This window comes from Pan troglodytes, chromosome 4 (genome assembly GCF_028858775.2).
Source record: "Pan troglodytes isolate AG18354 chromosome 4, NHGRI_mPanTro3-v2.0_pri, whole genome shotgun sequence".
Lineage (NCBI taxonomy): Eukaryota > Metazoa > Chordata > Mammalia > Primates > Hominidae > Pan > Pan troglodytes.
In genome coordinates this window covers 35,182,018-35,194,145 of record NC_072402.2, presented here as the reverse complement: position 1 = coordinate 35,194,145, position 12,128 = coordinate 35,182,018, and the positions used below count along the sequence as shown (strand labels likewise).

The 12,128-nt window shown below is 39.5% G+C and overlaps 1 protein-coding gene across 7 annotated transcripts in view; it reads left to right on the top strand.

Annotated features, from left to right (window-relative positions):
* MSH3 (mutS homolog 3) overlaps positions 1 to 10,746 on the top strand; it is a 221,810-nt gene extending 211,064 nt beyond the window's left edge. For 6 of the 7 annotated variants that reach the window (XM_054684241.2, XM_054684239.2, XM_054684238.2 and 3 more), the window contains 3 exons: positions 5,773 to 5,835; positions 6,712 to 6,883; positions 9,348 to 10,746. In XM_054684241.2, the coding sequence (XP_054540216.2) occupies positions 5,773 to 5,835; positions 6,712 to 6,883; positions 9,348 to 9,459 (347 nt within the window). In that variant the 3' untranslated portion in view covers positions 9,460 to 10,746. The remainder of the gene's footprint in view (positions 1 to 5,772; positions 5,836 to 6,711; positions 6,884 to 9,347) is intronic. The other variant, XM_054684236.2, reaches the window with a different exon arrangement.
* Positions 10,747 to 12,128: the final 1,382 nt, after the last annotated feature.

Here is a 12,128-nt window from a genome sequence, read left to right as displayed (position 1 = left end):
AAACTCTTGAACTCAAGTGATCCTCCTGCCTTGGCCTCCCAAAGTGCTGGGATTACAGGGATGAGCTACCTTGCCTGGCTGATTTTAGTTTTTATCAATGAACATAATTTTTAAAATTCAATGGTGCTAAAAGGCTCCTGGTGACAAGCTTCCATCCCTTCAGTTCATGTCCTTCCCCATCCTAGTCCCAAGGCAACTACTTTCAACACTTCTCCCCTTTCTGTTGTATTTCTAAGTAATATCCATATTTTCCTGTCTCTTGCTTCATCAGGTTGACACATTATTGATGGACCTCTCATTGTGTTAATTGAGAATCTTCAATTTTCCCTTCCTCTGTCCTTCCAGCATAGTCATTTCACATGTATTGTATGTCATTCATACTTGTTGTTTTCATTATTATTGCCATGCTAAGTATTGCTTACTGATGAGCCAAGTTTGGAGACAAGTACATTTCTTTCTTTTACAACGTTTTCTATTTTCTCAAAAATAAGAATTGACTGTCCTCATTTTTTCCATTTTGTTTTGTTTTGTTTTTGAGTCTATAGCTGAATCTTCCTGTACCCTCAGATAGCTTCGTAAAATGCCTCTCTAGATGTTTTTCCACACAACTGAACCTACTGGTTCCCATTTGTCCACTGGGGCCCTTCCTCCTGGAGCCCTTTGTCCTCCTGCTCATCTGAACTGGCTGCTGTCTGGGCCTGCGGCACAGCTGTCATCCTAAGCCTGCCTTGCCGGCATCCTAGGAGTTCCCTTACCCCTCTTCTAAGCATGTGATTGCAAGGAACAAAACATTCAGTCTCACACTGGCTCAGACAAAAGGATGCAGTATATATAATCCCATGTTCCATGACTTCCAGAGGAAGAGTGGGCTTCAGCTCCTCCTTTTTGTAATTCCCAGGCTCTGTCTTCCTGCCTGTCCAGCTTTATTATCAGGCTAGTGACAATGACTGCAGCTCTTCCTGGCATCATGTCCAGAATGTCCAAAGGAAGAAGAGACAAGCATTTCCTGTTCACTCTTTCTTAGAACAAGGGAACTTTTTCTCAGATGCCTTCCAGTATCTCATGATTGCCTCATTGCAGTTTCAGAATTGAGTAACAGGCTCCTTCTTAAACCACTCCTTAGCAGAGGATGGCAGGGGTGACTTTGATGGGCCTAGATGAATCAGGATCAACTTCTGGAGCTGGCTTTGAAGACCCAGTCCCCTGAGTTAAATGATTAGGGAGTTAATTCCTTATAAAATCAAGGTTTTCTTAGGGGTGGAATAAGTGTTGAATTAGGCTACTACTAATATCAACTAAAGGAGGTAAAAGTTTTGAGATTTTTCATGAATGAAAATGTTTCACATGCTTGTTGGCCATGTGTATGTTGTCTTTTGAAAAGTATCTGTTCATGTCCTTTGCCTATTTTTTAATGGGTTTGGTTTTTTCTTATAAATGTAAGTTCCTTATAGATGGTGGATATTAGACCTTTGTCAGATGCATAGTTTGCAAACATTTTCTCCCATTCTGTACGTTGCTTGTTTACCCTGTTCATAGTTTCTTTTGCTGTGCAAAAGCTTTATAGTTTAATTAGGTCCCCTGTGTCAGTTTTTGCTTCTGTTGCAATTGCTTTTGGCCTCTTAGTCATGAAATCTTTGCCCGTTCCTATGTACAGAATGATAAAAGCAAAACATCACTGACCATTAGAGAAATGCAAATCAAAACCACAGTGAGATACCTTCTCACATCAGTCAGAATAGGTATTATTAAAAAGTCAAAAAATAACAGGTGCTGGTGAGGTTGTGGAGAAAAAGGAATGCTTGTATGCTGGGTGAGAGTGTAAATTAGTTCAACTGTTGTGTAAGGCAGTGTGGTGATTCCTCAAAGACCTAAAGACAGAATTACCATTCAACCCAGCAATCCTATTACTGGGTATATACCCAGAGAAGTATAAATTGTTGTGTCATAAAGACGCATGCACACGTATGTTCATTGCAGCACTATTCACAGTAGCAAGACATGGAATGTACCTAAATGCCTATCAACGGTAGACTGGTTAAAGAAAATGTGGTACAAATACACTGTGGAATACTATCCAGCCATAAAAAACAATAAGATCATGTCCTTTGCTGGAATATGGATGAAGCTGGAGGCCATTTTCCTTAGCAAACTAATGCAGGAACAGAAAACCAAGTGTTGCATGTTTCACTTATAAGTGGGAGTTAAATGATGAGAACACATGGAGACATAGCGGGGAACAACATACACTGGGGCCTACTAGATGGGGGAGGATGGGAGGAGGGAGAGGATCAGGAAAAATAACTAATGGATACAAGGCTTAATACCTGGGCGATTAAATAATCAGTACAGCAAACCTCCGTGACACAAGTTTACCTCTATAGCAAACCTGCACATGTACCCCTGAACTTAAAAGTTTAAAAAAAAAAAAAACAACTCTATAGCGTCCATGTTTGAATTTATAGTTCAGCCAGGATTAGAATTTTAGATTGAAAATGATTTCACTCAGAATTTTGAAGCAGTGCTCCACTGCCTGCTGCCTTCCAATATTGTTCCTGGCTATATCTGTGCTTCATCCATTACCTCTTCCCCAACTTCTCCTCTTCTGTATGAGGTAGAGGCCATTGCGTAGGTCATCAGTAAAATGCCCCACAGGTCTTTTGGATGGCTTCTATAATACTCTATTTCCCATGATGTGATAGGTAAAACAATGGACAAACAGTTAAGAAACCTGTGTTTTAGTCTATTCCAATCTGTATGATCTTGAACAAGTCACCTAACTTCACTCACCCCTAAATTTTTATGAATCTGTTCTAAAAGCAACTTCAGAAATTATTTGTCAGTACACATCTCTTTAATAACTGCTTAGAGAAGTTTGGCTTAAATATAAATCTTGCTATGTTTCCCCATAATAAGCAGAAACATGAATTATTACTTCCACTGACTCAAAGCAGTGCCAGGTAAACATTTTAATAATGTCCATTTAAGAAATGGCCATAGCTTGTAAGTAGTTACATCCTCATCAAGAACTTTTGCTGTGAGCCTGTAAAGAAACAGAGTTTTTCTCATAAAACAAGTTTTATTCTCTCCCATGTGTCTTTTTCTGACTCCATATTTCCATCCTACCAGCACCCCCAACCCCTCTCGCACACAGAGGTTAAAGGAGTACATAATTACAGAAAGAGATCCCCCAGGCGATTATAGAAGAGTGGTTGCGTTCTTTACCTTGAAGATATGAGAACTACCATAATTTAAAGTGGAGACCAGCATATAATGATACACTCAGCAACTGTTTGTATGTTAACAAGGTATTCAGAGCAGTGAAATATTTTATGTAAGTTAGCTATATTTTGTAGCTATATTATACATTATATATATAATTATATGTAAGAACATTGTTACAACTATCTCTTTTGCACTCTTTATATATGTATACATATATACATATATATACACACACACACACTATATAAAAAAATTAAAAGTCATTAATAGGCTGGGCATGGTGGCTCATGCCTGTAATCTCAGCACTTTGGGAGGCCAAAGTGGGCAGATCACCTGAGGTCGGGAGTTCGAGACCAGCCTGACCAACATGGAGAAACCCTGTCTCTACTAAAAATACAAAAAGTAGCCGGGCATGGTGGTGCATACCTGTAATCCCAGCTACTCAGGAGGCTGAGGCAGGAGAATCACTTAAACCCGGGAGGTGGAGGTTGTGGTAAGTCGAGATCATGCCATTGTACTCCAGCTTGGGCAACAAGAGCGAAACTCCATCTCAAAAAAAAAAAAAAAAATTCATTAACAAATTTTTGGGTAGGGGGATTTTGTGGCATTTATCAGGCTCCCAGAAAATACTGATGGATGGATGGATGGATAGATGGACAGACAGACAGATGAATGAATCTTGTTTAGAAAGGTCAGCATGGGATCTAGATTATATTGGAGAGCTGGAGACAGGGAGATCAGTTAGGACTAACACAGTTGAAGTGATAAACTATTTTTCTGTCTTAAAGATAAGAAATGGCTTTTTTTGATTGCCTATTGCCTTTCACTTCACTCTTAGTCTTGTGAACTTTGAAGAGTTACAAAAAATTATCCAGGTTTGCAGGCACTGACTTCTAGCTGCGTCTTCCCTAATCTGTTCCTACCTACTTCCGCACCTGTGTTTCTCAACTTTCATTTGGGGGCAAAAGGTACTGTCAGTGCCTTGCAACGGAAGTTTAGGTCTGTGTTTCTGAGTGAGTTGGCATTCTTTCCGCCTCCCACTTCAGCACCCACCCTTGGAAAGCTCTTATCTGTCTGCTGCCGAATTCTTAGAGGAGGGCCAGGAAAAATCCATTGTCCTTTTTCTCTGTCATGTTCAGTCTTTGGCTTTTTAAATTTTCACTGATAAAAGAAGAAAAGCATACACATCTATCAAATGAAATAATGATTGAGAAAAAGCTTTTAATAAACTCTTAAGTATACTGGGATTGTAGAAATCTTTGTAACTCTTGTCCACCTTGGACATTTCTGCAGCACAGTGCACATTTTGCAGCACAATTATATTGAATTTCATAATAAAAGTTACATAATATCCTGAGCTGCTTTAGCTTAAACTACATGCAGTGGTTTATTATAATTATTGTACTTCATTATATCCCAGTTCTTTTAAAGTTTTAAGTTCATGTGTATGTATATATATGACAGGCTGGGTCCTCTAGGAAGCAGATTCTGAGATTTGCATTCAGGAGGTTCATTGGGAGTGCTGGGCTGTGTTATAGTCAAAAGGCTTCAGCCAGCCCTGCAGAGAACTCTGAGGCTAGAATGGTCCTTCAGAGTTACCTCAACTTGGGGTGAGGGGGATAGACCTCTATACCTTTATTAGTTATCTCTATTAGTTTGGGGTAATTTGCAAACAGTGTGCAACAGATTACCCCCCAAAACATAGCGGCTTAGAACAACAAACATTTATTACCTCATAATTTCTGTGAGTCAGGAGTCCAGGTGCAACTTAGCTGAACACCTCTAAGGCTGAAAACTGTAGCCCTGTAAGAGACCTTCTAGTTCGGTTCCTCACAAGGCTACAGTCAGTCACTAATCAGGGCAGCAGCCATGTCAAGGCTTCCCAGCCCACACATGGCTCTTGCCAAGCCTCCCAATATCTGCTTCCAAGCCCACTCATGTGGCTGTTGGCATGCCTTAGGCTCTCACCAACTGTTGGTGGGAGACATCAGTTTCTTTCCATGTGAGCATCTCCACAGACAGCCCACAACATGGCGGCTGGCTTCCCTCAGAGCAGGCAGGCAACAAAATGAGAGTACCCAAGTCAGAAGCCACAATCTTTCTGTAACCTAATCTCTGAAGTGACATCTCATCACTTTTGCCGTATTCTGTTTGTTAGAAGTGAGTCACTGGTTAGGAATGATACAGAGAGGGAATGACACAAGCACGTGAACACCAGCAGGCAGAGGTCTTTGGTGGCCATCTTAGAGGCTACCTACAACAACCAGTCACTGGCTGTAGGCTGCCCCAAAGCGGGATGTGGTCTTGGGTGAAGTCCCTCCCTTCAGCTGCAACAATTTCCAAAGAAGGCAAACAGTCGAGGGTTGGAGGCCAGCAATCTTTCTGACAGCTGAGGGAATAAACTCTTTAGTCCTAAGTGGGATCTGGGTGGTACTGAACAGAATCCGGTATGTATAGCTCTTAGTTAACCTGAATATTTAATAAACCAGAACATCTTAATCCTGTTATTTAAACTGGCCAACATGTAATATTTTCTTTTCTGTTTTTAAGGGAGAAATTATAGGCCTGGTATGGTGGTTCATGCCTGTAATCCCAGCACTTTGGGAGGCCAAGGTGGGTGGACCACTTGTGCCCAGAAGTTCGAGAGCAGCCTGGGCAACATGGCCAAAACCCCATCTCTACAAAAAAAAAATTAGCTAGGCGTGGTAGTATGCACCTGTAGTTTCAGCTACTCGGGAGGCTGAGATGGGATAATCACCTTGAACCTGGAAGATTGAGACTGCCAGTGAGCTGAGATTGCGCCACTGCACTCCAGCATGGATGACAGAGTCAGACCCTGTCTCAGAAACATAAAAAGGAGAAATTATATTGTATCAATCACGTACTAAGATCATTCTCATCCTGGCACAGTGGCTCACGCCTGTAATCCCACACTTTGAGAGGCCAAGGAGGGAGGATTGTTTAAAGCCAGGAGTTCGAGACCAGCCTGAGCAACATAGCAAGACCTGATCTCTACAAAAAATATTAAAAAATTAGCTGAGTGTGGTGGCATGAACCTGTAGTCCTAGCTACTTAGGAGGCTAGGCAGGAGGATTGCTTGAGCCCAGGAGTTTGATGTTACAGTAAGGTATGATTGTGCCACTGCACTCCAGCCTAGGTAATAGAGCAAGACCCTATCTCTAAAAAAGTAAATAAATAAAAACATTCTCTTTTTAATATAGACGTTCAGTTCAAATTTGCAATGAATCATTGTTAAAAACTATTTTAAGTGAGCTAAAAGATAGATCCTATATGCACACAGCAGTTTCAAAACAGTGTTTACCCTTTTCTAGACATATCAAATTGATAAATGGATCTAACAGGCAAGTAGGAACAGTGATTTCAGATTGTACGATTTAATAAAGTTATGAGAACTTACATGTCCTTTTTAATCCTCTAATTTATTTCAGCTTTCAGGCACAGTTTTGATCTCCTTTCTTTATTTCACAGGTGCAGCAGAACAAGTCCCTGATTTTGTCACCTTCCTTTACCAAATAACTAGAGGAATTGCAGCAAGGAGTTATGGATTAAATGTGGCTAAACTAGCAGATGTTCCTGGAGAAATTTTGAAGAAAGCAGCTCACAAGTCAAAAGAGCTGGAAGGATTAATAAATACGAAAAGGTCAGAGTGATTATGCTGCATTTTTTCGTTTGTAATGAAACTTTCTAAGTTGTCCAAGAAAGAGAGGAGCGTCCTAAAAATGAACATCAGGTCTACTTTTAAGCACCTCTTCAAATATTCTGAACCATTTAATTATGATGAAGTGAAAACAGCTCTTGCAAAGCTCAGGTGAATTCAGTCCATCTTCATTAGATCATTATTAAGTTGCTAAATTGGTTTTTCGGTCATTTTTATAAAGAATTAAGTTAACTCCTTAATATGTGCCACATTCATTACTTCAAAGATTCAGTATGCCAAAGGTTACTGAAGATATTGAGAACCTACAGAAGATTTCTTTTATTCATAGATTTTATTCAGATATGCAATGATTACATCCAGAAATTCTATCAGAGCATTAATGAAAATAATAGTATTACATAACAGGCAATCACAGTCAATATCCACATGTCACTTATTTTGTAGATTGTGACAAATTTTTCATTCTAAACAGGCTGCTGTCACTTTAAATGCTTATGGGAATACTTTCCACCTTTACGCTTGCTATCCAGCTAGTATGTAGTCAGTACATAAATTAATCTTAATGTAAACCTGAGATACACTTTAAAAGAAAGATATTCCTAGAAAAATATCATATTAGTAAATTATACCCTTTTGTTTCCCAAATATAAAATTCTAAAACAACATAAGCTCCCCATCCACCTACTGCCCCACCCCTGCCGTACTTGGGGAGCCTGATGTGCTGGGTACATTAGTACCCTGGTTGATAATCATATGACCATGATGAACAGATTGTTGATCGAATAGAAAATCTTGGCTGGCTACTGGTGGACCCTGTGTTATACTCCAATAATATTCTTTAATATTTGGTTATAAGTCTGGGAATTATTACCAAATTTCAATATTGAAATAGTAATGCCTATCATACTACCTAAAGAAACAGTTGCTAACTTGTTTACCAAAGTACAGTAGTGCAATTAACTTCTCTTTCTCTACCTCCTTCTCCTGTGCTTCCGCCTTGCACTCCTCCACTTTGGTATACTGTAGTTCACCAAGTCCAGAGTGCTGGACTCTACAAATGGCACACAGCCTCCTCTAGTGACACTCTTTTCTGGCTCATTTCCAAATTGCAATGCCAAAACAGAAGCAAAGTGGCATAATTAGTTTCAGCCTATTTCTGTTACAAGCCAGATTAATATAAAATTTTTCCTGAGGGAAAAGTATCTATGAGAATTTAAAAATAAACTTAGCCCTCTTCCTCTGCAAAGTCCAGAGACAAATTAAACTCTTTAGTTGCCATATTATTATTGTTCTTTTTCTCTGAAAAAAACCTAGAATAAAACTTTACTACAAAGGATATATATACAAGATAGTAATAAAATATGTCAATTTCTAAATTTGCTATAGAAATATATGCAAGATAGCAATAAAATATGGCAATTTCTATATTTTCATATATTCTTGTTTCTGCTATATAGCCTATAAAGCAAGAGCAAAAAAACTCTCAGATTACTCATAAATATTTTAACTCTTCCAACTAGTAAGTGACATTTTGAACTCTATGAAGTTATCTTGACAAGATGAGAGAATTATTAGAAGACATTGCATTGGGATGGAATCTGATCATTTATCAAGATACTGTATTTGTTATTTTACCTTTTTTCTAAAAGTGCTTATCACATCAATTCCTTTGGCCAGATCAAAGAAATCAAACTGCATCTTGGGCCTTACTGTGGATTTGTTATAATAGTTGCTATTTGTTGGATGGTTACTGTGTGTAGAAACCATTCTGAGCAGTCATTTGCAGCAGCCTACACACTGTGCCAGCTACTCTTCTCATCACTTTACATACATTATCTCATTTCATCCTTATGGCAGCCTTATCCTCATGGTATAGTTGGGGAAAGTGAGACCAGCAAGGACAGGACACTGACCCAGAGTCACACAGCTACTTGATGGTGGAGCAGTAATTGGAACTCAGGTACTCTAGCTCCATACCCTAAATAGTCAATTGGGTTGCTATTCTGCAGAAAAAAAAAAAAAAGTAAGTCTGTGTTATGCTGGCATTTTACTCTTTAATTAGCTTCATTGTTTTCGGTTGGTGTTGCTTTTCATCCTGGGAACACTTCATAGGAGTTTCTTTTCTCCAGGTACAAATAAGCACACACCACCAGCCTCTAGCAGAGTTTGAAGGAGGAGGAGGTCAGGTTCTCCCCTCTGGGGCTGGCAGGGGTAAGGATTTTAGGAGAAGGCACAAAGGTAATAGTGGCAATTGGTAACCTGGGTCCCTTGATTATAGTAGCAGCTCTGAAAGCTCCTTTCACCAGAAGGGTGACACTGACACAGCTTCCTAACTATAGAGCCTGCCCGGTATTCAAGTGTTATAGACTTTTCATAGCTTCTGATGAGACGTATTGTCTCCCAGCAATTTCATTTATTAAATAAGTAGTATTTGATTTTTCCCCAGGAAGAGACTCAAGTATTTTGCAAAGTTATGGACGATGCATAATGCACAAGACCTGCAGAAGTGGACAGAGGAGTTCAAAATGGAAGAAACACAGACTTCTCTTCTTCATTAAAATGAAGACTACATTTGTGAACAAAAAATGGAGAATTAAAAATACCAACTGTACAAAATAACTCTCCAGTAACAGCCTATCTTTGTGTGACATGTGAGCATAAAATTATGACCATGGTATATTCCTATTGGAAACAGAGCGGTTTTTCTGAAGACAGTCTTTTTCAGGTTTCTGTCTTCCTAACTTTTCTACGTATAAACACTCTTGAATAGACTTCCACTTTGTAATTAGAAAATTTTATGGACAGTAAGTCCAGTAAAGCCTTAAGTGGCAGAATATAATTCCCAAGCTTTTGGAGGGTGATATAAAAATTTACTTGATATTTTTATTTGTTTCAGTTCAGATAATTGGCAACTGGGTGAATCTGGCAGGAATCTATCCATTGAACTAAAATAATTTTATTATGCAACCAGTTTATCCACCAAGAACATAAGAATTTTTTATAAGTAGAAAGAATTGGCCAGGCATGGTGGCTCATGCCTGTAATCCCAGCACTTTGGGAGGCCAAGGTAGGCAGATCACCTGAGGTCAGGAGTTCAAGACCAGCCTGGCCAATATGGCAAAACCCCATCTTTACTAAAAATATAAAGTACATCTCTACTAAAAATACGAAAAATTAGCTGGGCATGGTGGCGCACACCTGTAGTCCCAGCTACTCCAGAGGCTGAGGCAGGAGAATCTCTTGAACCTGGGAGGCGGAGGTTGCAATGAGCCAAGATCACGTCACTGCACTCCAGCTTGGGCAACAGAGCAAGACTCCATCTCAAAAAAAAAAAAGAAAAAAGAAAAGAAATAGAATTATCAAGCTTTTAAAAACTAGAGCACAGAAGGAATAAGGTCATGAAATTTAAAAGGTTAAATATTGTCATAGGATTAAGCAGTTTAAAGATTGTTGGATGAAATTATTTGTCATTCATTCAAGTAATAAATATTTAATGAATACTTGCTATAGATGATGGTATGTCCCATTGAATTTTGGTGTTTTCAAGTGTTTGGAAATTGTCATTTTTTAAGGTGTAATTATGAAATTAAGGTTACTGCTTTGACCAGCGCAATACACAGAAGTGAACTTGTTCATTTGGGACCTTTCTGTTCATTAACATATCAGGTGTATCATCTTCCCAGTAATGAGCCTTATAGCTTAGTTGATTCATAACAGTGCTCCCTTCCTGCAAATTTAGGGTAACACGTGCTCAACTGTGTCCCTGGGTTTTTTACAGCACTTACAATCTGGCTTCCCAGATCCATGTGTTCTTTTTGTTTCTAAATATATGATCTTGCACAAAAGCTCTCCATCCTATTTTCCTCTCTTTTATTATTTCTGCTCAGTTAAATGTCTTCCCCACATTTGATGGACATATTTTTAATTCCTTCTTCTGGATTATTATCTTCAGTGATCCCAGCAATGACCCCAGCCAGACACAGGAGTCAATACAGTGTCCCCAAGTTGTGGCTTCACTTTTGAGTCAGTTACTCTTTAGCTATCTGACTCTCAACCTTATTGGAGTTAGAGTGTGATGTAATTTGATTGCTTCTACCACCCCTCCAGAAATATGAACGTATAGTCAGATTCTCAAAACTGTCAAAATAGAGTTAGTTGGAATGTACGCTTTAAATTTTAAAAAGAACAAAATTGTTCCAATACTCTATATAACTGTAAATGTCTTATATTTTTTCTAACAAGATTTCAAAGATAGTGCTGTAACCTCACCTCACAGGGAGAAAAGGAGATAACTCCAGGAATTTCATGCCCATGCCAGAGGGAGCTGCAGGGACCAGCAATCACTGGTAATGTCCAGGTGGACATCTGGAGCCACCTCTCCCTCTTGCTTGGTCCAGGCCAGCATCAACACTGAAGCAGGTAGGGGTTCCAGGAGCATTGTGTCCTGGCAGTGGCAGCACACAGTGTCTGGCAGCTGACAACGTGGAACTTTACAGGGTAGATTGTCCAGCATGATCAGGAAGCCAGCCAGGGGGCCAGCTTGAGGGAAGGCAGGCCTCCTCCAAGCTGGGGAAGAGATCAGCACAGCTGAACTGCATTTCCAAGTGAGACTCATCCCCAGCTGGGTTACTGAGATATTGGAGGAAACGTTGAGGCCAAATCCCAGTCATAAAGACTGCACAAATGCCATGGGGAGGTAGGCAGAAAGTTGCAAACAAGTGGGTTTGTATTTCAGATAACCATCTTGGGGCTGCAATTCTAAAGTTAGATATAATCACACAGGTGAGAATAGGGCTGCTGGTGCATGGCAAGCGCCCTCCACATTCCCTCTGGTACTGCATAGGCATGAGCCTGCAGGCTAAATGTCTTCCATACTTCAGACGGAGGCTGGGGGAGACAGGGCTGACTGGTGGCCAAATGTCAAGGAAAGTAACTTTTTAATATGATATATTCCTTTAAGTGACTTGTCTGTTTTTAGCCATCAAATTACAAATTAAGAGCTAGTGATTCTGCAGTAACACACACCAATTCCTCGAAAACCTTCTAAAGTCACACCAGTTTAATAATTCCAACCTTAGGGAAACAAAGCCAAACATATTTTAACAAGTTTGAACTTTGACCTTTCTATTGCTTCATCTCTCCTCAGTGCTGTTTATTCTATATAGTTTTTAAAATAGTGTTATTATATAATATAACTAGTATAAAATATTTGAAAATCCATGGGACT